This window comes from Contarinia nasturtii, unplaced genomic scaffold (genome assembly GCF_009176525.2).
Source record: "Contarinia nasturtii isolate CC-2019 unplaced genomic scaffold, AAFC_CNas_1.1 Cnas_scaffold_2678, whole genome shotgun sequence".
NCBI classification, from domain to species: domain Eukaryota; kingdom Metazoa; phylum Arthropoda; class Insecta; order Diptera; family Cecidomyiidae; genus Contarinia; species Contarinia nasturtii.
Window position 1 is genome coordinate 783950 of NW_022199997.1, and position 26797 is coordinate 810746.

Genomic DNA, 26797 nt, shown 5'->3' on the forward strand with positions numbered 1-26797 from the left:
GGAAGATGAATAGATGAATTACGTTGATTCACTGATTCACTATGTACTCTAATACATTTTCCGCTTTCAATGTTCTTTCTCTGTTTATAAGGAAGAAATGAAAATGTTTCAATAGGAAGCGACACATACACTCACATTAATGCGCGTACGTGTGCACTCATACATTTAAATTTCAAATTGCTGTCGTGCGCGCACGCACACACACACACACACACACACACACAAACGTGTACTCGCCGAAAGCGTAAAACAACAAAACCGTTGTATTGGTAACTAAGGGAAGCGGTGAATTCATTTGCATTCAGCGAGGGTTGCTAATGCACATATATACATTATCCAATCTGTAAATATTAGTCTAGAGGAAAAATTTGTAATTTATGTGCACATAGATGTGTGCATAGGGTGTTTTTTATATTCGGCACTTGTTCAATACAAAGGATATCCGATAGTTATGAATACAGAGCGCATTTTTCAAGAGTATTATTGTAAATAAAATTTTAAACTCTTATCAATTGATTCAATTTAAAGGTATTATAAAGTTCCAATATGAAAAATTACTCGCATATGTTGCAACATTTTTTGAAAATCAAAAATAAACATTTCCGGACAGCAACGTATCTTGTCCCAAATACAAATTGTGCTGCTTGGGTTGAGTAGTATTGTCAACGCTTGCGTTATAATACGCGTTGTGTGACGTTTCGACTACGTTTGCATTAGCATTGTATTTCATCACCGTTTGTAACTGGCATTTGGAAATGTGTTCTATTCGCTTGTTGCTGTGTCAAATTTAAGAGGGAAAGACGTATGAACGAGTCGGAAATATCAAGAATACTCACTACGTTTACACAATTGTAATATTATTTGTTAAAAAGTGTCTTTTCCGTACCAATTTAACAAAATAAAGTGTACGACAAAATTGTTGAAAAAAATTCCAATACAATTGAACCGATGCTGTATAAAATATAAACTGTGATAACAAATCAACATTAGTAAATGTGATTTGATTTTTTTTTAAATTATTGTGTGAGGTTATGTCATTTGAAATTGCAATAAATTGCACTGCATAAACAGAAAGATTGAGATTTCAGAAGTGTTATTTTAGTAAAAAATAAAACTAAATTTTCAAACGCAAACGTACTTTTAATCAATAACAATGAATTTCGATCAATCGAATACCAGTGCAAATGACATACCAATCGCTGAATCGACTAAAATCGAAAAGTCAGCAAAAACCCCATTGAAAAGGTAAACATTGATGTGTGAACTGATTGATTTTCTAATTGTAGTAAGCTTTCTCTGTTCTAGTCATTTAGTTTTCAATCAAAATGATTCAACGTGTTCATTTCTTTTATCTTAGATTACGATACACATTGGCCAACCGATTTGGTTTCCATAGCAATCCAAATAGTCCAAGTGGGACGCCGCAAACCAGAAAAAATTCCACTTCAATCAATTCGTCAACTCTGACTAAACTTGATCCACAAGTTTATTTAGACACACAGAGCAATGGTTTTGCATCGCGTGTTGTTAAGTATCATGATGAAAGTGTTGCAAAAGGTCGAAATATCACAAATAAAGTCTATCGTCGACCAGGCGATTTTCCAATCGTTAATTTGGACAAAAGTGAAATAAACTTGAATAAAAAACAAGCAAACGTACCAACAGTGTCCAAAATCAATATCGCACCGCCAATTAATCTTGTGAGTGCATCGAATGCATCGGCACGATCGACCATATTTCGTACGGGAAAAAATTATGGCGATTCGTATCAAATTGGAAAATTGGGTCCGATTGAAGCTCGAAAACCAATTAAGACAGTTTCACCATCAGCACATAATTCAACACAAAATGAACCGATCGTCCCGACAAACAACGACTACGACAGTGCACCAATTCGCAGTTCGTTAGAAGCATTAAAGGAAATATCACGAAAACGTATACATTGTGATGTGAGTAACAGCTTATTAATTCAATGGCATGTGGCATGGAACATTTGATAAAATGATTTTATTTAAATATATATTTCAGGAAATTGATGGCGATACCAATAAAAAGCAGCGCGCAGACAATGACTATGAATCGAATAATGCACAAGTGGCTATTACATCGAAGCGAGCTAGAGATCGTACATCACCGTCATTTTCCAGTTCGGCGGCTGAAATGCAGCAAAAGCGATACAAAAACAACGACATCTTAAGCTCATTGAGTTCAAGCATTTTGATGAGTACACCAAAACGAAGCGCACTCAATGCGGATGTAACAGCGTCCAAAATTCGTCGTCCAGAATTCAACTATGACAGAGACGATGCGAATGAAAGTGTGCTGACGAATAGCTGTGCGATTGGTAAAAGTAAATCAGAACCAAGTGGTGTTGTTGGAACGAGTAAAAGTGATTTGCCACATCATCCATCCGAACCAATAAAACCCGTTACAAAATCGATGTCCGATGGCTATGATCCAAAATCGTCGACGACAAAAACAAACAAACTCACATTGTTCAATAAGGTGTACAGTGCTACATCAACGACAGGCGAAAAGAAAAAACCGATTGATGATGACGACGAGAATTCAATCACATTTGTTAAACCCAAAGCCAAAGCATCGTCCATTTTTAGTGTCAATAAAAATCGCGATCAAAAATCAAAGCTTGCAATGATGTTAAGCTTTTTGCGTGGCGATGAATCAAAAGATGAGGTGGATAGTGTTGGAAAACCGTCGATTGATTCTGAAAAATCCAATCAAAAGGAGGAACCGAAATCAGCGATCAGCTCATCTACCTCGGCCAATTTGAATACAACTACTTCAGTCACATTCAGTACAGCAACAACAACATCTCTGTTGAATGTACCGTCGGATGTCACGAAACCAAGCATAAGTGAACCTCAAAAATTCGAGGCCAAGATTCCAACGGTGGTTACAAAACCCATTGAATCAAGTGCGACTCCGTTGATTAGTCTTTCAACAGCCGCATCTACAACTGCACCTCCAAGCACAGCTATAACAACCACAATACAAAATAGTCCTAAGGTCAGTACGGAAAATGCAATTAAGCCAACTGTAACTTTCAATTTGCCGCCAACAACGGCTGCAACATCAATCGCAACTACGTCAGCTAGTGATTCGGCTCCGCGGCTTGGGGGTTTCTCTTTTTCTGCTACACAAACGGCATTCACATCACCTTTGGTTGCCAAACCAACTGCAACAGAGTCACTATCAATTGCCAAAACAGAGGAGAATAAGCCAGCACCACCGTCATTCTCATTTGGATTAACCAAATCGACCACAAACACTACGTTGCCTTCGTTCACTCCACCGACATTTGGATCGAATACGTTGCCAGCCAAAACTGAAAGTACCCCAGCTTCAACGCAATCAAGCATTGTAACAGCTGTCAAACCTCGTAAGTTGATCAATTGAAACACAATCTCTCAATCTGAAAATGTCATGAGTTTGAGTTTTTTTTTATCATTGAAATTAATCGTGTATTCGTTTACAGAAACAGGTGCTTTCCAATTTGGAAATACGACATCGTCTACACCGGCGACATTCAACCTTGATAGTTCGGCATCAAAACCATCAGTACTCACATTTACACCGAATAACAACACATCCACCAACAATACAAACTCGACATTAAACCAGACACCATCGATGCCATTTGCATTCGGAAGTACCTCAAATACCAGCAAACCGGGTAAGTCCATCAAATCAGCATTTAAAACTAGAAACTTCATTACAAAAAGAACGAATTTTTTTTATTCATTTTTAGATTTGAATACATCAATCACAAGTGCCTCTATTGCGCCATTTGCTTTTAGCGCAACAACGGCCAGTACATCAGCGCCACCCGTATTTGGTTCTACACACACTGTGACTACTTCGACAAACGCTATACCGGCACAAAATCAGACATCATCTCCACCATTTTCATTTGGTGGTGCAGTCAGTGCAGCCAGTGCCGCCAAACCTCGTAAGTTGATCAATTGAAACATGTCATGAGTTTGAGTTTTTTTAATCATTGAAATTAATCTTGTATTCATTTACAGAAACAGGGGCTTTCCAATTCGGAAATACGACCACAACAAGTGTGGTAACTCCTTCGTTTGGATCGCCATCCGTTAGTACTCCATTGTTCGGAATGGCAAATCCAACATCATCAATAACGGCAACCACCCAAAGTGGTGCATTCACTTTTGGAGCGAACAAATCGACTGCCGGTCCGAAATTCGGTGAAACCACGGCCACGGTCACGCCTGCATTTGGTAGCACCATCACAACAACGGCAACAACAACAAATTTATTTGGTAATGCTCAAAATACATCGGTATTTGGAACAAGCAATCTCACAGCAACACAACCCAAAACAGAGAATGTTTTTGGTGCGGCCAATCAAACTACGAATACTCCAGTTTTCGGTAGCCAAAATCAATCGAACACATTTGGTAAAACACCATCAGCGCCAGCATTCGGTTCGAATAATAACTTATTTGGAAATACACAGTCAACAAATGCACAAATTCAACCACCACCAGCATTTGGCACAAGCAACAATAATTTATTTTCAACCCAAACGACATCAGCCAATTTGAATCAATCGAATAGTTTATTTTCTACCCAAACGACATCAGCCAATTTGAATCAATCGAATAGTGCATTTGGTTCCACTACCGCAGCAGCAGCAGCAACGCCTTCTGGTGTTTTCGCATTTGGTGGCCAACAAACTCCGGCGACGACAACAGCATCCACTGGCATATTTGGCACCACAAATACGAACACCAATGCAAATGCACCATTTGTGTTCGGCCAAGGTAATTCAATGAATTTAATGCAATCGAACACACCGAGTCAACCAAGCGGAATCTTTGGTAGTAAAACAGTTGAAAATTCATTAACCGCACCGCCCGCATTTGGCAGTACCACGCCTGTCGCCAAACCTCGTAAGTTGATCATTTGAAAGACAATCTCAATTTGAAAATGCCATGAATGTGAGTTTTTATTATTGAAATTAATTGTATATTCATTTACAGAAACAGGTGCTTTCCAATTTGGAAATACGACCACACCAAGTGTACCAGCTTTTGGATCAAATTCGGCTACACCACAGTTTGGCGGTGCCACAAATGGAATTGGTAATGTTTCATTATTCATTTTTTTTTTGCGATTCGAACAGAAAAAGGAAACATCAAAAATTTGCTATATGTTTACCGACTCGAATCATTTCATTTATTTGACTAAACGTTAATGAAATCGATCCCATCATTTATGTAGGTTCATCATTTGCGTTTAGCGCAACAAACCAACCCGAAGCAGCAAAACCATTCAATTTCGGAGGACCATCAACAGCACCGGCCGAATCAGTGGCTCCATTCTCATTTAATTCACCCAGTGCGGCACCAGCTCAAAATGCTTTTCAATTTAATGCAGCACCACAACAACCTACCACCAACATGTTTAGCATCGGTCCTGGTTCGAGTACAACAAAAACAGGTCGCCCAATGCGAACAGCTACACGACGAATGAAATAAACTTTTTGTACATATTCTAATTTTCTGTGCTAATAATTTCTAAGAAATAAATAAATATTTTCATTTCATCAATATGAATGCAACATTTTTTTCTATTTTGCCAAAAATAATTTTGCTCTTGTGCAGTGAAATCCAATTGGACCTAAAAGCGAACTGAATAGCAAATTTTTTAAACTTGGTTTTTGTGTATTTGAAACAGGGCGAAAAAAACCTAACCTCAGAAATATTGTTTGAAAATAGCGGCGTTGAGCGATAAACATGAAATGTCAGATTAAAAACACAACTGTCAATACTGCTTGGTAGCACTAAACAAAGGCTTGTATTCTTTCCGCATTATTTTTTCGCCGAAATTATTCATATCGATACAGAACATACAGATAACCGAATGGATTTTCCAATTGAAATAGCATTGATTGTGGCCTTATTGGCAATAGCTCACATCGGAATTTATCTGTGGGTGAGTAAAAAACCACAGCGTCCAATCCAAAATCGACATGTCGTTGTTACCGGTGGTTCGTCAGGTATTGGATTCTGGATTGCAGTAAAGTGCGCCCAATTGGGCGCTCACGTAACAATTGTGGCAAGAAATGTTGAAAAGTTGGAATCCGCTTTGAAAAAGATTCAAGTGCATAAAGTTAACGATAAGCAGATGATTCAGTGTCGCTCGGTCGATCTGTCAAGCAATTACGAGAATGTCAAAAATGCATTGAGCGCATTGGAAGAGGAAATTGCGCCGATTTACTTTTTGGTTAATTGTGCTGGCGGTGCCATTTGCGGCCGAGTCGATGAATTATCACCCGACGATGCTGTTTACTTGATGAACATCAACTACTTTTCCGTGTACTATCCGACCCGATACATTCTCACCAAGATGAAGGAAAAAGGCGATGGTATTATCACAATTACAGGATCTCAAGCCTCTTTGATGGGCGTAAGTACAAAATTACTATTCGTTCTTTTGATTTTTTTCCATTATGTTCCATTATATGTTGAATAATTTCCATTTTTCATTTCTTATTCTCTCTCAGGTGTACGGTTTGGGACCATACGCAGTAGCCAAATTTGCATTACGTGGATTGGCGGAGACAATTGCCATGGAAGTATCAAATACGAAAATATCCATCACACTGGCTCTGCCAGCTGATACTGGTAAGATTGTAATTTTGATTAAAAGACGAAATATATTTAAATCGAAAACAACTTTTTAGATACACCTGGGTTCGAGAACGAAAATCTAACCAAACCAGAAGAAACGAAAACTATATCAGGTGGAGCTGGATTAGCGAAACCTGAAGATATGGCAACAGTCATTTTAAACGATTCATTGGTAAAAAAAAGCATGGAACATGGTTCATGGATGAAGTAAAAAATGACTTGGTTTTTATTTCAGATTGGCAATTTCATATCAATAAGTGGATTTGAGAGCTGGTTGTTAACAATTGTTTGCTCTGGAATGTCTCCATGGGGTGGACTTTTGTTTACTGTATTGCAATCAATTATTTTGGGGCCACTTCGATTTGTTGCATACGGAATTCAATGGCATTGTCGAAATGTGGTCAAAACGTGCGCACAAAAGCAAACATCAAATACATCGGCCGCGAAGAAAGATGAATAATCACGGTACATTGTGCCTATTTGCTGAACGCAACAAAAACATAATATTAACAGCTTTTTTCCCTTCGTTTTAAATTAACATTGTAAGCGATTTCATAATACATATTGCACGCTGTGTGTGTGTGTGGCTTTGAACAAACAATTTTGATCGTTATCTTCAATAAAAAATGCAATTGAAATTTGTTTTTTACGAACAGAGGGTTCCAGTTGACTAATTTTGTTTGTATGATGTCATATAACACATTTAAATATTTGCCATAGGCCCTTCCGAATCAAATAGGCTTTCGAGCAGTGGAAAAAAAAGTATGACGCGATTGAAATAACAGCAACACTACTCCATAAATGTAATAGCACATGCACTAACACATGCACCTGTGTGCACACATACGGACACACATATTCTGAATGTGAATAAAGATGGCGGGCTTTCGAACATCGAAACACCAAAATACTCTGTGTACGTGTGTGTGCGTGTGCGTATGTGTGCGTTCACGTATAGTAAGAAATGCAGTAGCGTAGTATATGTACGAATAATTTCTGTTCTTCTCTCTCTCCCAACAAATGTGTGTTACACTTGAACAGTCGAATCTATCGAGAACAAATTGCGTTGCAAACATCATCTCTCTCTCGACGAAAATGTTTACGGATTTGTGTACGAATTTTGTGATATTTTCGTGTTTTCATTGATGAGATTTTTTTTTTTTTGAAGCAAAAACAAAAAGGTGAACAACATACGAACAAGAAAATAGTTTATTAAAACCAAATCACAATGCATGAACTATATTGACTTGGCAAATATATAAATTAAAAGTGTTATAGTGAATGAACAAGAAAATTTTCTGTGCTTCAAAAGAGTGAAGGTGTGTAAAATCTATGAAAACAGTGTAGTATATGAATATGCATACAAAATAAATCTGGGTACGCACGTATCGGGAAAAAGGAAAAAAGAAATAAAATTCGGATCCAATGTATACATAGAAAGCGGAAAAAGGAAGAAGAAGAAGAAGTGGCAGAATTGGTGATAGGACCAGAAAGGAACATTTTTTTATTCGTGAGGTGTGTTTTGTTGTCGCTTTTATGCGTGTACAAGTGCATTTGAAACCTTAATTGGTTTCAATAACTGAAAAATAAGGAGACAAACACAGGATAAACAAGACAAACCCATTTAGTGCATTTCATTGGTGCACACATTGAATGTGAACATGATAATAATATAATAAAGCTGTGAATTTCGATCAACTCAATGGAATACAACAACGTCAAATAAACATATTTTATATTTAATACTAAGCGAGTAAAATTATTGCGAACTGTGAATGTTTTGTGTTTAAAAAGAAAAAGAAGAAGCGATAAAAGAGACACTACACAAGTGAGTTTATTGAATAAGTGACAAAAATTTGCAATCGTCTATTGTGTTTAAATTGTGAATGAAGTGTAACAAGATAAATCCACGATGAAATGTCATTGAATATTGGAAAATACACCAACTAAGACGATTAAAAGAGACCACAAAACGCAGATTCTCGCAGCTTAGACGCGTATACACATTTTTTTCTTCTTCGTTCGTGAAATATAGGAAGTAAGTAATCAGACGTCAAATTACATTGTGTATTTTATATATTTTTCTTTGCATATTTCCGTGTGGTGTGATTGAACAATTCATGCGTTGGCCTATAATTGGATTTGTTGTTTCAAGTGAAGTTGAAGAAAAAAAATGAGAATTCTTTGTGCTTGTGTCTTTCGTTCGTACATACTTCGAACGATGGTGTTGTATTTTTTTTCTTATTTCATGACGACACCGTGGCGGTGTCGTTGGCCACGGATTTCAATATTGTGACAATTGATTTCTTTTCGCGTATATATTCACTCTTCGCAGTTAATTGTGTGTATTACTCTTATTCGAATAAGACAGATGATGACGAATCACGTACACAATCAAATCACACATGTGTGAATGCAAATAAAAAAAAGTAAGACATGTAATATTCATCAAATACCAAAATCTTATGTTGTAATATTGTCATGTCACACTTCTCTTAGTAGTACGTACAATTGAAATGCAAATACTGTACTTTACTTTTATTACCTGAACGACATTTTCGAATATTTGCCTAGCCGAAAAAGTGCCCGATAATTATAATGTGTAAAAAAGCAGTAGAAACAACAATGTGTGAAGCTTTGTTCTTTTCATATTTTCTTTATGGTAGTCATGTTTTATTAGACTAATAGGTCATTGCTATCTGTCTCTGGTTATTTTTATACATGTCTTTTGCAAAAGAGGTAAATAAAGATTTACATGCTTAATGATATTGCTGCAATTTACTGGGTGTTTATTCATACTGTGAAAACGTCATCCTCAACATCATCGTCGCCAACAACAAAAACTACAAATTAAATCCAATTCTATTGAAATATTTACCTCATTCTCGAAAATTCATTCCGTATGAATTATAACGAATTAGCATTTTGACCTAATAGTTAAATGACTTTTCTTCAAGAAACAACACTAATTTGATTTATTAAATGTAGCACATAAAATCATCAAGTCTATTCATTCGTTTTATCGCCTCAAATGAACAAAATCTTTGCATCGTGATGAAAGACAACCTCATGAATTTCAATGAATGCTTCAGTATATCCAGAAATAGATAATTCTCGCCGACTGATCCGTGCATATTAGGTCAAAATCATTTCACACAAACAACGATGAGTTATGAAGATGAATCAAGAACATTTTTATGCCGAAATTCGAGCGAATCAAAAACAAACTTTAATCTCGACTGATTTTGAGCTTATAGATCGATTTCGAAATATCGAGATGAATACCAGCCGTATCAAACAATTTTATTTCGATATTTTTGTAAGAAAACTTTTTTCAAATCAAATTGGAACTGTAAATTAAATAAAAGAAAATCTATTCATTTTGTTGATAATAAAACTATACATAGTTTGACCTGAAAAAAAAAAACATATTTAGAGAACAGAAAGCTAATATTTACATTATAAACCGGTCACATTTACAATTAACCACAGATCAAACAGATCAGAGAAAAAAAAAAATACTTCTTGAATTATCAAATGATCAAAATGTTTAGAGTCTTTTCGAGACAAATTTCGAATTTTGTATAAAAAATGTGGTATAAAAGTGTAAACATGTAATAAAGCAATAATTGATCATCAACAATGATTATTCCGGAGAAATTGAAAAGCCAAAACAATTATAAATGCATTTGTCAATGCAAGTGGGCATGCACATAAGTTCGCGTACATCGATATATGTGCAGCTATATGGTCACCGTGCAGTGCCCAAAAAAAAGTGAACACAATGAAAACCACTCACTATCATTGGAGTGTATAAAAATAAATATGTAGGTAATACGTAAGACCAGAAGACAGGAATTTCAAAATAACAATAATAATAATAATAAAGTCGAACCAACATAACAACACACTTTGCGTAGTGCATACGAAAGCGATTCGGTTGTGTAAAGTGTAGAGACAGAGATAGAGAGAGAGAGCCGAATGAAAGAGAGAATAAAAAAAGAACAAGTTACATCTTTTACACGATACGACCAAAAACAAAATACACACAATATTCGAAACGAGCGAGATGGAGACATTTCAACAAGGAAAACAACACATTTGCCCGTGGTATGGCTGCGGAATGTTCGAATCTGAAGTTTGTCTTAATATCGAATACGCGTTTTTCTCTCGTGTGTTTTTTTTTTCATTTCTTCTTAAAAATTGTCGATCGTATTTGTATTTGTGTTAGGCTAACTGTGAGTAAAAATGGGGAAAAAAACACACAGAAAACCGAAAGAATCTGATGAATTAAATGCGCGCACAGTAGAGAAGAAGAGAGAGGTGTTTCGATCGACATACCGCGCGTATTTTATACAAATAAAATCGTATTTTTGTGTTGATATTTTGTTTTATTTTTCGTTTCTTTCTTAAGTAATCGGCTTCCGTTGTATGTGTAAAGGTATTCGACAGAAATGTTTTTTTTTCGCTTCTTTCTCTCTCTCTATTCTTTCTTCATCTTTTTCTTCGCTTATATATGCTGGATGATCATCTCGCAGACAAAACTCAACAACACACATGCATACGCATACATTCACCCAAAAGCAATGTAATAATATTTTTTTCAGTCATTTTATTTTGTGCTTTCGTTCATTTTCCACTGTTTCTTATCGTTAACCAAAAAAGATACATGTTTTACACATATCTTTTGCATTTGAGGTTTTCTTTTTTTCTTTTTCTTAATTGAAAAGTATGAAATTTTCGTCTTACTCTCGCTCACTCTCTCTCCGCCTCTCTCTCTCTCTCTCTCTCTCTTTTCATTGAGAATACTTGCATTAAGTTTTTGTGTGTATGCTTCGCGCCGAAGTGTCCTCATATTTGAAATAGTTCTTGTGCATCCGCCTTTTTCATCAAACATTTCAATATCTAAAGAATCTAGAACAAGTTTTCAAAATAAACTGCAAACTGCTTTTTTTCTTCCTCCGTCTCAATGTTCATCTAACATATTTAATGAGATTTAATTCAATTTAAGCCAACTCCGCATATATATATATATTTTGCATAGGAAAAATGGAGCATATTTACATTGCTCATTAATTGCATGTGTGCGATAAAATGCGTTTTTCCGTCTTTTTAGAATTTAGAACAAAATCTTCATGCTATGATGTGAAATGTGAATAGATCAACTATGAGTAATCATATCTAGGTGACGAATTTGTATTCGTTTAGTTTTAACCTTACTCATCAATTAAATTAAAGAGCTCGCAAATTAAAGAATTTTGTTTACTTGTGGTTCTCGATGACTCAAATATCAATATCGAAATGCGAACTAACTTATTTACACTTATACTCTAAATAAACGTCTGTCATATATTTATTTAAATAATTTATAAAACTTAACGCAAATTGAATCGACTTGGGTACATCATTTCAAGACATGCACACATATTACGTACTCATGAACGTAGCTATTTAACATACTTCATCGTGTGACTTTTGAACGACATCATACGGAGACTTATTTTTACTGTTTGTATGAATTTTAATTTTGTCGCTGTGTTTGTAAGACGAAATGATAATTTGAGACATGCAATTCGTAAAATTGACCTTGAGTTCATCGTACACAAAACAAAAAAAAACAACGACAACTCACAAGATATCAGAATGATCGCAAGTTTGAATATATGAAAAAGTTAGGTGTGTTTGGTTGAGAAATTCTCTCTCTTATATACACAGATATATCTCTTCCTCCGTTAAATCGAGATTCATCTCATATATGTCATATGATGATTTTATTCTCATCGACTTTCGATTCATTTCCGTAATAAAAAGTTGATACGAAATTGGATTAAATGATATAAAACTCATTAAAACCACATCTGGAGCATAGGGGCGAAACGCTTTTCCATTTAAATAAAAGTAAGCCAGATAAATTGATAATATTCAAATAAAATAAATGCATAATCTGAATAGCATTTCCGTTCTGATAGTACACATCAAAATTGAATATTCATTGGAACATCCAACGTTCTCCGGTTTTTATGGATCTGGTTTTACATTTATGTTTCAACGCCAGTTTTTTTTTCTTTGTATTTTAAGTCACCGGATCTATTCCGATGCAAACAAAAACAGACACAATTTATCGACTTTCATGATATTACGATTTTGATATTGCTGCGTGATATTACGCCTTGATCTATGGTTTGTGGTAAATCATTTAAGACCAAGCAATTGCATCATCAAATCAAATAAAATGACTAATGAATTATGAATCTTCCAAACACATGAACAACTTTCAGTTTCTGTACTGTACTGTACTGTCAAAGCCATAAATGCGTCCGTATGATTTAATTAAATTAGTTTTTGTGATCGTTGTTTTGATGTTGTAGAATTAAATGAGTGAAGTCTATTATTTTAAATCGCATTGACACTCCAGTCATTCAATGTTTTCATTGTGTATGTGTAGAACGATTGAAAGAATAGACAAAAACAATTTATGAAAGAATCAAATTTGAAATGTCGGATTAGATGAAGTGATTTATGTTTTTTTCATTTAAATTGTTGAAAATCTGCTAGCGATTGAGATTTAAATACGATAATTTGTTGTTTGACTGTTGACGCTTTCCGTTTCCATTGAAATTCACATCAAACTAAATTCTTGCTGACGAACGAAATTATTTCGCTGTTTTTTTTTACTACTGCAACCAAGTAGTCATGACCTTAGCTATACATTTACTTGTGGCTACTTGTAATTGATCGCAATCTACCACCATCACCGCAATGAAATTATGGGAACAATAGAAAATAATTATTTCACTACAAAAGTGACCTTAAATTTGATTGTCGTGAGTAATCATGAAAATTTAAAAAAAAAATGGTTAATTATATTTGCATACAGTCTCTCTGCATAGACAGTCTCGAAAACCAAGTCAGGCAATGGCCAAAAAGTAAAGAAAAGATTTTGTTTTTCTTCACTAACAAATATATGATTTAATTGAAATATTTTATGAATTGAATTGATTGACGTTGAACTAATGCATATAAATTTTTTTGTGAACCCAAAACGGCAAACAAATCAATGAACCTATTTGTTGCATTCACAATCACATTTTTGTTCGAGTATTCTGATAAAATTAATTTTCATTTTTTTAAGCTATAAAAAACGGCAAAAAAGCCAACAGTTTAGCTTCATAAATGAGATGTAGAAAACGAAACAAAACGAAACAACTGGCATGCATTGACCGATGCATTTTGATATCGGTAGCTGTAACAAAAGAACTATATCGTATTATTACTATTCGCGCATAATGCGCAGGCGTCACGCTGAAATGCTTTTTCCGTTAGTTTTGCTCAAAATAATAGTATTTATTCCAACAAAATAATATATGCAATTGTTTTGTAGAATTGCGTACGCTAATGCAAAGTACATTCTATTTTAAAATTGAAAAAAAAAACGAAAACTAAACCCGATTCGCCGCTGCATATCTACTTCAACTATTCGTACATATATGTGTCGGCTTCAAAATGGAAATGCCAATCAACATTCACTTCAGCCTTAAAAAGTCATTCATGGAAATTGTTTTGAGATTTTCAACAGTGAATTTATTTATAAATATTTTTTCTACTATGTATTAGAACGATTCCATTTTTTGCCGTCGAATTGAGAGTGAATTATGTAAACAAATACCAAAAACAATTGAATATTGTTAGCGGTCCAATCGCTTCGAAACTTTGCGTGATAGCTAAAATTGATTTATTGAAATATGATGGCCAAAACTGAAAAATTTTCATTGCAAAGTTTTCCTTTCAATATGTGTTGGATTTCGCTATCAAAATTAGCCGTCCATTAGTGGACGAAGGCGATGATGTTTGAACGTGCAAAACATCAATCATCACCAGTCTACGGCGCACGAAAAAAACTAAACACGAATTCTTCGGATTATTATGGTATTTTGTAATATCAAAACGAACATTAAATAAAATGTCTTACATACGTAAGATGAACTTTTCCGCACTGTGATCCACAAAATTCATTTATAACTTATCTTTTACTTGAATTTGAACTCACGAAAAACTGAATCTGACATTAGTTTTGCGATACACATAATTTTTGACACACTTTTTATATAAAAATTACTTAAAATGTGAATTTTGGAATGGAATCAATCCTTGCATGACGACGTGAAACTTGACACAGGGTATTTTTTCACAAAAAGCCAACATTCTGGAAGTTTGAAAATATTTCAATACAATTTAGGGGTACTTTCCATACAAAATTTTCGTTTTTGGGTGAAAAATCCAAAATTTTGTTTGGAAGGTACCCCTAATATGTATTGAAATGTCTTCAAACTCTCGGAATATTATTTTTGTGTGATAAAAATAACCTGCACAAAGTTTCAGGTCATTACGATATCATACAGGCATGGCTTCCATACAAAAATCCAATTTTTTTTGAAATATTTGTATGAAAGGTGTGTCGAAATATATTTGTATCGCAAAACTAATGTCATATTCGGTTTTCTCGTACCCAAAAACCCCCCAATACATATTTTTGGATGTTTAAGAATACATTAAATATCACTTTTGGGGGGAAAATTGAATTTTTCCCATGGATGGCCATGGGCATCACACCAGACATGACACGTTACTCTATCAACCAAAGTCGCTCAAAATCTAATGGTTTCTATTCCTCGGCACCCCCAATCATTCTGTGAAGTCAGATTTTGAATTACTTTTCTGGTTTGAAAGTTATCGTGTTAACAAATTTTTGCGTACAGGGTACAGCGTACAGCGTACAGCGTACAGCGTACAGCGTACAGCGTACAGGGTACCACGCACATACATTCGGACATCTAAAAAACGCTAGATTCGTGTTCCCTGGGTCCCAAAACACCCAGAAAACATGTTTTTTGAGGGTGTTAATTTTTCGACCGATTCCAATACTTTACCTTACACACTAGGTGTGTGCGGAAAAGTAAAAAGCGAATAAAACATACATATGGATTCCGTTAAAAGGTATATGGACTTTATTTGATATTTTGCAACATATTGAACGGTTTCGTTCCATTGAATCAGCCAATTTAGTTTGTTTGTTTGTTCTCTTCCTTTGAGGATCCGCCGCATACATCTGCATTCCAACCTTGCTTCTGTATAAATGTTATCTTTACTTTCAAAACCACATGCAAAACTCAACTCACGTATGTCCATTTTTCACCCGTATTTTACTATACTCTCTTTTATTCATTCAAACGCCATACACACGCTTAAACTCTCGTTTACCTCTCGTTTAACTATCCAATGCTGAGAGATCAAGTCCATGATTCACTTCATCGCACGTTTTGCACACAAATACATTTATAAAAAAAACGGTGCGCGCATTTAAGCGATGTCGGAATCTGCTTTTGCTTATTTACGATGCAAAAATGATCAGAGAGCTCACGCGCGAATTAAGTGTGTGTTGTGTGCATGTCTTTGGATCACTTTCAATCGCCCAACTACTGCACACAGCAACCCAGAAATTTTATGCTATACCAACTACTAATGTTACACCGCCACTGCTTCTATACCGTTTCGATTTTTATTTTCGTTTTTTTTTGTGTTTCATGTTTCTATTTTTTCGCGAGGTTTCTCAATACTTGATTGAGCGTAGTATTACTCGAGCTCTTCACGTGAACAGTACCACATTTTGATCTTTTATTTTGTTGCTTTTTTCCATCTACCCGTTTATTTTTCTCTTCAATTTGGTTTTTTTTTTGCATCAGCCTAAAATACTTTTATCACGAATCGTGTGTAACGTTTCCGCGCCACAACTTCATCATAATTTCCATTCACTTGATATTTATTTGCTATCGACCGGTTATTCATTGCATATCAATCGATTGATTGAAATAAAGATGAAAATTTACGAAAAAAAAAAATCATGCCGTGAAAGAAATAAAATTGGTTTTGTGTGTTCCATACGAAATAAAAAAAAAGAAAATTTAAATTAAACACCGCAAATGAAGTGAACTAGAAAATTACTGTATTTATTGAAATAAAAACTTTCAGTTCGGTTTCAAGTGTGTACAGTGGCTTAAAAGATTAGAGAAAAAAAAAACGTTGTTGAAATTTGAGAATGTTGTTCGATAAAGAAACAATATAATAGCTGCCGCTTTGCAAAAATTTCGCTTTAATTTAAAATTGCAGAACATTTCCGATTGTTAAAATGATTTCGATTCAAATGATGAAAAAGCGTTAAAAATTGAAAGTGAAAGATCCAAAGAAAAATGTTCAGTTAAAATTGATGTTCATGCAAGAGGTCAAATTGATGACATCTTCAAACCTTTACACAACTCTGTGTGATTCTTCGTTAAAATGATGCCTTAATCTTTTGGGCAACTAGCAACGTATGCGTTTGTGCAAAGGTTGAATAACAGTTTATTGCAGTGGATATGCCAGATCCATCAAGAACTCTCTTTTTTATGTTCGTTCGTTTTATAATCGACAATTTTATGTTTATCTATCTACCTGAAAAAAAGAGATTTTCTCTCAATTTATGTCATAGCGAACATATAATTGGCATTATTTTCGTCCCCATCAAATGCCTGCACAACTAATTATCTCGTTTCAATTGAAAAAAGTACACACCTTTTGCATATCATCAAATATAAATTATTATAAAAATGGCCAATAAATGTAGTTTCGACTAACTAAGTACGTTAAATTTAAGATTCGTGCCCATGATATGATGTTTAAGTGTTGTTACGAGGGAAAGAGAGAGAGAGAAAGAGAAAGACTTTTGTGAAATGGCTTGCTTACACATTCATTTTTGCATGTGTTAATAGAAAATTGCGGTTTCGTTTGAAATCAGTTTCTGCCGTGTTCCCAAATTAAAGTGAATATAAAGAGAAAACGCATCTGATTATGTGAACCAACCACATAGACCACATGTTGTGATAAAAAAGAAGATAATGCTTATAAAAGCAAAAAATACACAGAAAGATAGATTAAACGAACAACAAACGACAATGATCACACTTTTAGTTCCAATTATATACAATAGTTCATCGTTAACATTTATTTATAGCGAATAATACATTCAATTTAATATGATTGGGAGAGCGTGTGAGTTTCTCCATGTGAGTGTGCGCTGATTGCGCTTTTTTTTTCTCTCTCTATCCTCAATTGAGATTATGATCGGTTAAGGCCAAATGGAATACAACACCGATTTAATAAATAAAAAAAAAATGCGCGTGCACACACACACACATGCGATAAATGAGCAGAAATAAAATCCAAACACTGAATGGAAGTGAATAGACTATAGAGGAAAATAAAACAAAAGACACTGCGGCTGAAATGTTAAATATGCATTATATGAAAAGAGGCGAAACAAAAAGAAGTCCATGAGTAGAAATCGTTTGCGCACAAAAGCAAATCGAATTGAAAACGTTAAACGATAGAGCTAATTGACCTACCAAAGCTGTATGCACACATTCTCATTCACCATCATCAACAACAGGCCGTTTTCCTTGTTCTTTTTTTTTCTCTCGGTGTCATTTCTCTATGTATTTTATCGTTGTCATTTCAATTTCCTTGGATTGTTTTATGTTTGGATTTTATCATCTTCGTTGCGCTTTCAATTCGCGAATTGACAAATGTTTACGGTACGCTTTCGCATGGCTGCGGTCATTTCATTAGTATTGAAGTTTTCATTTCACGCTGATCATTGCTAGTTCGATGGACCCAAATACTACATTATTGTTATTCATAATGCCATTCATTTTTTTTTCTTTATTCACTTTGGCATTTCTCAATGCAAAAAAAGTCGAAGTTTCATTGTATTTTTTTTTTCGTCCACATCACCTGTGCAGCCAACATTTCATTTACCTTCATTTTTAAATACTGTATTAGACTAAAGCGCCGAGAGGAAAAGATAGCTCTAAACAAATACCGTAACATCATATCAATGTAAACAAAATTCGCTTTCGACGTTCTAGTCTTTAGCGCTTTTTTTATGTTTTATCATTGACTAACGATTCGGAATACAATACGAATCGTGTTAACCTAGCTTTCACTCACTTAAAATTTAAATCTTCTTTTTATTTACAACGCGGCGTGTATTTTTAATTAGATAAATCACGGGCTGCCGCTCAAAATCGACGGTTTCCACAACAAAATGTGAAGATTCGAAATTAAATCTCCCACAATGGTTTCAAATATCTTGTGATTGAAGGATTTTATACGTTTTTATTGGAAATGATTTATAATGATAACAGATGACAGAGAGGGAGAGAGAGAGATGTTCAAAGATGGCTACAAATAGGAAGAGAGAACAGATTATGGAATTGAAGATGCAGCGGTTGACGTCGTTGGTTAACTGTCTCATCGCCATAAATTGTGTATATACTGTCATGATTCAAAGAAGTGCACTCTCTACGATTTACTCGGTTGAGTCTAATTGGCGTTGCGTGTGCACTGATTCAATTGCGTATAACTCCGGGAAATCTTACATTTTATTCGATTGCTCATTCTGAAACCGCAAATCACATCGAGCATCGTATACATTTTGTTGCAATATTATTGTTGTTTTTGCTTTGTTTGCTTCAGGTGTGCTTTCGGTCAGCATATTCTTGTTTACGGCGCGACATTTTGGCTTATAAACACTTGCATGACAACATACAATTTGTTTTATGTTTTGTTTCTGTTTTTAAAGAAGCATTTTTTCACCTTTTTTTGCCTCACCCGGCGAATCTATGTCGCGCAATTTTTCAAATGTAATTGAATACTAGTGCATGCCTTTCTATTTGCAATTCACTGGCATCTTTCCGAGAAAAAATGATGTCCACTCGCAACAAGTATTTATGGCAATTGTGAGCTATAAGTGATATCATTGTCGACTGAACGTTGTTGCCAATTGTTCAAACAAAAGTGTGTTTCAATATGAAACAATAACACCAATATTCTGGTCTTTTGTTTCGCTTCTCACACAACAAATTGCAATTTCATTGGAAGCAACCGACAAAAAAACCATATTGAGATATAATTGTTTTGTTTGATGTGAAAATAAAGTAGAATTTTTTTTGTGTTTTTGCCCCTCTTTCCATCTCACACAAATATTTCGTAGCATTTCAAGGCATCTCTTTCCGTATGAGTGAAAGATGTGGTATTGAGATTTCATCACACACAAAAAAATGAAGTCTAAATATAAATGTTGTATCAATACGAAGTGAAATATGTTCAGTATCATTTTACATTGGAAACGTTGAAGCAAACAGGCATTTGCAACTTTGAAAGTTCTCTCGAATTGATAAGACTTCGTTCGTATCTAGTTTCAAATTCAGTTTTACAGTGTCAAGTTTTTGTATCTACCGGAAAAATAAATAAGTTTTTTTTTTCGCTTGATTCAAATGAGAGAGATTTTAAGTACAGATTATTGCAACTCTTGCTTCCGGAAATATGAATAAAATTGGCATAAATATGGCAAAAACATCAATTTTTCTTGTATATTTTTAGGATTTTAGTGTTGCTTTCGACACATTTCAATTTTAATTTTGTTTTATTCATGCGAAGGAGGGAAAAATGCATTAAAAATAGACTTTTGCGCAAAGAGTGATAAGAAAAACATCGATTTGAAAGTGATGTTTTTTTTTGTTCAATTCCACAGTGGATATTTTAAAATAAATGTTAAACTCTGAATGATTTAAAAAAATAAGATCCAACAATAGTAGATATGAGTGATGAAATCTAATTTACAAATAAATTCGTAATGTTTTACATTTGGCAATTGAGTCCCCATGGAGTGGATTTAGTTGTAGCCACATTGCCTTGATATCTTAAAAAAAATACGGATTGACATTAAAAGAAACAGAACAATAATTTGAGTTATACAACTAGAGGAGAAAAGTGAAAAAAAGCATGTAAGCATGACTCAATGCGAATGTTTCGCTGGATGAGCAATGGACAGAGAACGTTTCTGAAAATATAAATATGTATGTGTGTGTTTTGTAAACATATATGTACACGAATCCCAAAAGTGACTAATTGTCGCAACTGAATCAAAATAAATGTCAAAGAACGAAGCGAATGAGTGAGAATGTACAAAATTAAAGTGATAAGAAAGCAGGAAAGTCCGTCATTGACGTGAAATAGAACACAAAACAACGAACCAGAAACAAAAGAAACAAGTGGAAGGTGGACTATACGAGAATCCAATTTAACATTTCAATTTTGGACACGCGATGAGCATTGAATTGCGTAATGACATGACAAACAAATGCAATTTATAAAAGTATATGCAATATGGTAACGACGATAAAAATAACATGCGATGGCGTTTTCATTCAAACAAACTCCACATCGAATCATATTCAGACGACAACGAACGACGACAACGACGACGACGACAACAATAACAATCAAATAGTGACCGATTCATCGATGAATGTAATCAATGGCACAAATGGTCGTCTAAGCAATGGTCATAGTCACAATTCCAATAGTAGTAACCATTATAGAATTGGGTCTGATGAAATTACAAAGCATAGCATATCAGTTGACGACGTTGCTCCACAATCGCTTCCGAATTTGCCCATAGACAGGTCACAGCCACCGCTTATATCACCGCATTTGGTAAAGACATTGTCACGTATAAAAAAGACAACGACAACATCGTTGTTTTCATCGTCGACAGCAAACAGCAATAAAATCGTAATCAGTAGTCTTTCACCGTCATCGGTTGCGGTGAATAAATCCATTCACAAAGTTATTCGAATCGATAAAAATGGCCAATGCACCACATCGATCAAATTGGATGCACGTCAATGGGATGGTTGCACAAGCAAAAAAAGTGGTATTATTGTAAACAACGTATCGGGCGTTCGACGACGCAATACATTCAAAAACTATCTAATTGAATGCAAAGAAAATATTGTACGAAGACTATCATCACCAACGTCGCCCATCGGTTAGTACACACAATAGACACTGACTCTTTCTATGGCCAAACGACACACAATCCATCTATGTGAGTCGTTGGCAATAACTTATTCTCAGCGCAATGTGCATTTGCGCGCATCGCTTCTCAAACATTGACTTTAGTTTGGATCAAATCATTTTGAAATTTGCCACATCCTGTGTAAGAACGTAATAACAGTAGGTGAAAATGTTTCACATTTTATTTTTCGACAAGTGTTTTTTTATTCAATTGTTGGCATTTTATCCAATGTTTTTTTTTTTGGTTTAAATTAAAAGTTGATATATGTTCACAGTCTTTTCGAGCACATATCGGCATGTGTATGCATGCGTAACGCACGTCTTAATACTCAAACATGAATTTAAATAACGAAACAAGTTTCGAATTAGAGCCACACTTGAATGTTGATTCGCTAAAGTTTGACCCAGTTTTTTTGTTGTTGCTGTGCGATTTGTGCGTTCAAAAAATGTGTGTATGTGTTTCTATCTCTCTTTATCCGTTCATTAAATGATATTCACCATGATTGCCACTTTTATTAGCCCAAAGTGCTTTTGCATTGAAATTGTTTTTAAATTTTCGACCGAACTACGGTTTTTTTTTTTGCAAATGCCGCAACAATTTCGATTTCTAATAGATTTTTCAATAAACAAAGTGAGAATGCGCGCATGTGTGTGTAAATACGGATTATGTTTGAATAGTGTTTGTTTGTTGTTCATTCAACTTTTGCAATGAAATTTGGCATTAGTTTTTGTTGGTGCATTGTACACGCTAAATGGTGTGTGTCATATCGTATGCATTCAATAATTCATGAAACAAATAGCAATAAATAACTAATTCATCAGAAGCCGTTTAATATATCTGGTTCCGTTAGATATTCGACTGTTGTTTTTTTGTTCGGTCGTGGTTTTTTTTTCGCATTTTCATAGTACATAGTTAACACTCATTTTCTACAATTCCAACATCGATGAAAGATGTCATTTCGCAAGTAGTTTTTAAATTGCTTTCATAAACAGCAATACTTGATAGTAATTTTTCCGTTGTTGTTGATTTGCAAATTTACATGTATAAGAAGAGTTTGGAGTTTAACTGTTTATTCAGACATTAATTACAAATTTTATAATATCATCGTTCAATTTCGTTGTTGATATTTGATGAACTATTCGTGTGCTGTGTCATTACGTAGAATTAAGGATGTACATCATAATCGAAATGAGCCGTCAACTAACTTCGGATGCGTGGTAACAGTGATAACACATTTTATATTCCACACAAGTTTTGTAATTTATAATCTGTTTGCGATTGTTCGTGCGTTATGCATTTGATTTGTAATAAAACCGTTTGAACTTTTTGCAGGAAATGCAAATTCATTTAATTAAACATATGAGCACATATTAATTTTTGCTTTTGAATGACACACTCGAATCCAATTTTGCTTCGTCGCAATTAATGTTTGTTGATATAGCGTTAGAATATCAACGATAAAGTTTACCCATTCAGCGAAAATTGATTTTATTTTTGTGTAAACTGCCAACGTGTGAATTGATCGGCCACATTATCAATGATCATTTTGATGATTTTATTCTGTTTTCATTTTGATTTTAATTAAATATTTTCAATTGTTTTCCTATTCGATATTTAGATGCCGATTCATTAGGGGCAAAGCATACAAAAGCGATCGATTATCGAAAGTATCGTAGGAAAATCTTTCGAAGACGAAATTCGACGGGTTCGCTTGAAGTAATGAATAGTCACGCTGTGAATTTGCAAGCGTCAGGGCATCAATCAGTAGTCGTCGGTCATCATCGTGGTTTTTCTCAGCCATCAACAGTGACCACTGGTGGCGATCCATGGTTTTTGCAGGCTCATGAAATGCCACCAACTGCACCAGCGCGTCACCACAAACGTCCCGCACCACAGCCTGGTTCTATTGTACACAACAATAATAACAATAATGTTGGAAGCCAAAGTAATCATCAACTTTCGCAATCGCAGCATAATCATTCAGCAGTGAGTTATTCTTTTCGATTATTTTCTTTTTGTAAGCAAACAATTTAAACATTTTTTTTTCTTTCGAAAAAATGCGATTTCTAGTTAACAAACGTAAATCCATTACATTCGTCTTCCATCGCATTGGGTAAGTACTAGGGGCAATTCACTTAAAAATTACCTTTCTATTATTTAATAATTGTTATTGATTCTTTTTCGATTATCTGTCGATTACTTATCGATTATTTCCAATTAATTCTTTTCTTTTGTGATTCTCCCCTTAGGTAATCCACAATTGAGTCTGGCTACCTCAGCAAATTTATCATTGTCAACAACCGCCCTTGATCCAGCGATACAAATGGCATCGAATGCCCATTCGCCAAAGTCACCAAATCAAATGGCCACCAATGTACAGCATGTACACAATCCATCACAGACAACAACATCGCAATTAGCAAGCAACACATCATCGTTTCGCTTGAACTTAGATAGTTCGGAGCAAATTCCACATATGCATCAAAACGGCGGATCAACAACCACTGGATCCACAATCACTAGTCTTCATCAAGCAACACCAGTTCATGTGCCATCAGCAATGTCAACATCATTACACAGCGGTTCAAATGCTGCTAGTTCAGGTTTCGATGCTAATACCACAACATGGAATAGCACATCATCATTGTCACCAACAATATCTTCATCGGCACAACATCACCGTAAATTAGAAGTTAAATTAAACGCAATGCCGTAAGTCAATCGTTCGAATGTTCAAATTTCTTTAAGATAAATTCCGAGCATTTATTTTATTGTTGATTTCATTTTTTCAGATGGTTTCACGGTAGCATTACAAGGGACGAGGCCGAACACTTGTTGCAGCCACGCGAAGATGGCCTATTTTTAGTCAGAGAGTCAACCAATTTCCCGGGCGATTACACATTGTGCGTATGCTTTCAGGGAAAAGTTGAACACTATCGTGTTAAATATTTAGAAAACAAATTGACCATCGACGACGAAGAGTACTTTGAGAATCTGGGCCAATTAGTTGACGTGAGTGTGATTTTCGGTTGTTAAATATTTCGATAAAATTAAATTTTTATTTATTCTGATTTTTATTTTTGCTAAACAGCATTATGAGAAGGATGCAGACGGTTTGTGCACGCAATTAGTAAAATGTTTACATAAAAAGGGCAAACAAGAGTTTTGCATAAATTCAAAAGAGTTTTTGGACAAAGGCTGGGCCATACCAGAAAGTGATTTACAATTAAGAGAAAGCATTGGCAAAGGTGAATTTGGCGATGTAATGCTTGGCATTTTGCGTGGCGAAAAAGTCGCTGTCAAAATGTTAAAAGATGATGGTGCCGCACAGAAATTTTTAGCCGAAGCATCTGTAATGACAACGCTCGAACATGAAAATCTTGTTCGTTTCATTGGCTTAGTATTCAATAGTAAACATATTTATCTGGTCACCGAATACATGAGCAAAGGATCTCTTGTGGATTATTTGCGATCACGTGGCCGTCAACATATTACCAAAAAGGATCAAATCAATTTCGCATAGTAAGTACAAAGAGGGTACAATAAATATAATCACAATTGTGTACAAATGCAATCCAATTTATTATTGCAGTGATACCTGTTCGGGAATGGAGTACTTGGAGTGCAAAAAGGTTGTTCATAGAGATTTAGCGGCGAGGAATGTTTTGATTGCCGAAGATTGTGTAGCCAAAGTGTCTGACTTTGGTTTAGCCAGAGAGGAGTGTTATAATTTAGACGTCGGTAAATTGCCAATCAAATGGACAGCACCAGAAGCACTGAAAGGAGGCGTAAGTTTTAAAATATAATCGATGAAAAAAGTATAGCTTTTCAAAATCGTCTTTCTTTTACAGCGATTCTCAAACAAATCAGATATGTGGAGTTTTGGTATTTTACTATGGGAAATTTATTCGTTCGGTCGAGTCCCATACCCAAGAATAGTAAGTTTAAATGTTTTTTTTTTATGATTCATAAATAAATTTTTTGACATTATTAAATTTGTTCGATTAGCCTCTAGCCGATGTTGTTAAACATGTAGAAGTTGGTTATAAAATGGAAGCGCCCGAAGGATGTCCCCCCGAAATCTATGAAATGATGCGACAAGCATGGGATTTAAATCCATTGCGAAGACCAACATTTCATGAACTGAAATCAAAATTATTACATTTAAAAAATATAACTACGTGAGACGAATCGAATGCAACACATATTTCATGTTTGCCAAGTGGAAATGATTGAGTATCGATTAAATGAAAAAAAAAACAAACAAACAATGAACTCTATGCGTATAAGTATTATCAATATTTCAGAAGAAAAACACGGAATTAAAAAAACAAAAACAACAATCATATGCTATTCTGTAGACACGCAATATATACACTGCATAATATAACTCGAAAACAGAAACTATGACCAAATCATTTTAACTTTCAGCTTTGGAATAGAATTTGCGTTTCAATTGAATGCGAAAAATATTCGTGCATTTGGTCAGAGCATTCTAAATATTTCTGTTCTGTTTGCATTCCAATGGAAATGCAAATGAAAAAAACACACACACACATCTATCGACTAGACGAAAGAGAAGCAAAAAAAAATTGTGGATACTACCAACTCAAAAACTACTTATATACAACACATTAATTTATTTTAATTTTATTCGTAAAATATTAATCGAAAATTTTGAACGCACGGATAGAAAAGAACAAAATGGCATCAACTGAATAATATTTCATATTAAAATATTTTAGATTTTATTTTAAATTGAAAACATACACACACACAAACACTAAAACTTCAATGCAAACTATTTAATTCGTTGGTAATGTCGATGGCATAGAAATCACACACGAAAGTGATAGCAAGTGAATACAAACAATTGTGAAATGAAACAAAGAAGAAGGAGAAGAAAAAAATCAAAAATAAAAGAGAATAAACGCATCAGAAATGCTTTTATTATGATTTTCCGTCGAAACGTCAATGGGTTATTTTTGCCGTTTTAATTTTGCATGCAACTTTAATGCATCCGACGAAACAAATGAAAAAACAAACGGGACAAACAGCAAAATGTAATTTAACAAAGAAATTGTATAATTTTTAGGTGTTATATTTGTTTTCTCTGATGTGTGTCATTCAAAATAATTTAATTCAATAATATATATCATATTTT

General features: G+C 34.6%; 3 protein-coding genes across 4 annotated transcripts; all 3 read left to right on the top strand.

Annotated features, from left to right (window-relative positions):
- The first annotated feature begins 752 nt into the window (after positions 1 to 752).
- Positions 753 to 5603, top strand: LOC116348834 (pneumococcal serine-rich repeat protein). The gene is made up of 8 exons (XM_031779987.1): positions 753 to 1245; positions 1358 to 1949; positions 2029 to 3400; positions 3497 to 3694; positions 3770 to 3970; positions 4047 to 4937; positions 5028 to 5129; positions 5269 to 5603. Exons 1-8 carry the CDS (start codon positions 1154 to 1156, stop codon positions 5523 to 5525), a joined length of 3705 nt encoding a protein of 1234 aa, XP_031635847.1. The 5' UTR covers positions 753 to 1153; the 3' UTR covers positions 5526 to 5603.
- A 219-nt stretch (positions 5604 to 5822) lies between these two features.
- LOC116348725 (3-ketodihydrosphingosine reductase) lies at positions 5823 to 7335 on the top strand. The gene is made up of 4 exons (XM_031779803.1): positions 5823 to 6456; positions 6554 to 6674; positions 6734 to 6852; positions 6916 to 7335. Exons 1-4 carry the CDS (start codon positions 5911 to 5913, stop codon positions 7138 to 7140), a joined length of 1011 nt encoding a protein of 336 aa, XP_031635663.1. The 5' UTR covers positions 5823 to 5910; the 3' UTR covers positions 7141 to 7335.
- A 382-nt stretch (positions 7336 to 7717) lies between these two features.
- On the top strand, positions 7718 to 25897 carry LOC116348724 (tyrosine-protein kinase CSK). Of its 2 annotated transcripts, none has more exons than XM_031779802.1 (9): positions 7718 to 8718; positions 23252 to 23619; positions 23704 to 23746; positions 23883 to 24345; positions 24426 to 24645; positions 24725 to 25155; positions 25226 to 25421; positions 25485 to 25571; positions 25642 to 25897. In XM_031779802.1, exons 2-9 carry the CDS (start codon positions 23353 to 23355, stop codon positions 25816 to 25818), a joined length of 1884 nt encoding a protein of 627 aa, XP_031635662.1. In that variant the 5' UTR covers positions 7718 to 8718; positions 23252 to 23352; the 3' UTR covers positions 25819 to 25897. The 2 variants fall into 2 exon arrangements, with proteins under 2 accessions (XP_031635662.1, XP_031635661.1); XM_031779801.1 differs by lacking the exon at positions 7718 to 8718 and adding an exon at positions 20239 to 21603.
- The last annotated feature ends 900 nt before the right edge of the window (positions 25898 to 26797 follow it).

What these genes read in the sequence shown, in the direction of transcription:
- LOC116348834 (XM_031779987.1), top strand. Translation starts at nt 1,154, where the DNA reads ATGAATTTCGATCAATCGAATACCAGTGCAAATGACATACCAATCGCT. An exon ending in GAAAACGTATACATTGTGAT is followed by an intron (nt 1,950 to 2,028) that starts GTGAGTAACAGC and finishes TATATATTTCAG; the next exon opens with GAAATTGATGGCGATACCAA. An exon ending in CGGTGCCACAAATGGAATTG is followed by an intron (nt 5,130 to 5,268) that starts GTAATGTTTCAT and finishes TCATTTATGTAG; the next exon opens with GTTCATCATTTGCGTTTAGC.
- LOC116348725 (XM_031779803.1), top strand. Translation starts at nt 5,911, where the DNA reads ATGGATTTTCCAATTGAAATAGCATTGATTGTGGCCTTATTGGCAATA. An exon ending in CTCAAGCCTCTTTGATGGGC is followed by an intron (nt 6,457 to 6,553) that starts GTAAGTACAAAA and finishes ATTCTCTCTCAG; the next exon opens with GTGTACGGTTTGGGACCATA. An exon ending in GGCTCTGCCAGCTGATACTG is followed by an intron (nt 6,675 to 6,733) that starts GTAAGATTGTAA and finishes ACAACTTTTTAG; the next exon opens with ATACACCTGGGTTCGAGAAC.
- LOC116348724 (XM_031779801.1), top strand. Translation starts at nt 20,940, where the DNA reads ATGGTAACGACGATAAAAATAACATGCGATGGCGTTTTCATTCAAACA. An exon ending in ATCACCAACGTCGCCCATCG is followed by an intron (nt 21,604 to 23,251) that starts GTTAGTACACAC and finishes TTCGATATTTAG; the next exon opens with ATGCCGATTCATTAGGGGCA. An exon ending in GATCAAATCAATTTCGCATA is followed by an intron (nt 25,156 to 25,225) that starts GTAAGTACAAAG and finishes TTATTATTGCAG; the next exon opens with TGATACCTGTTCGGGAATGG.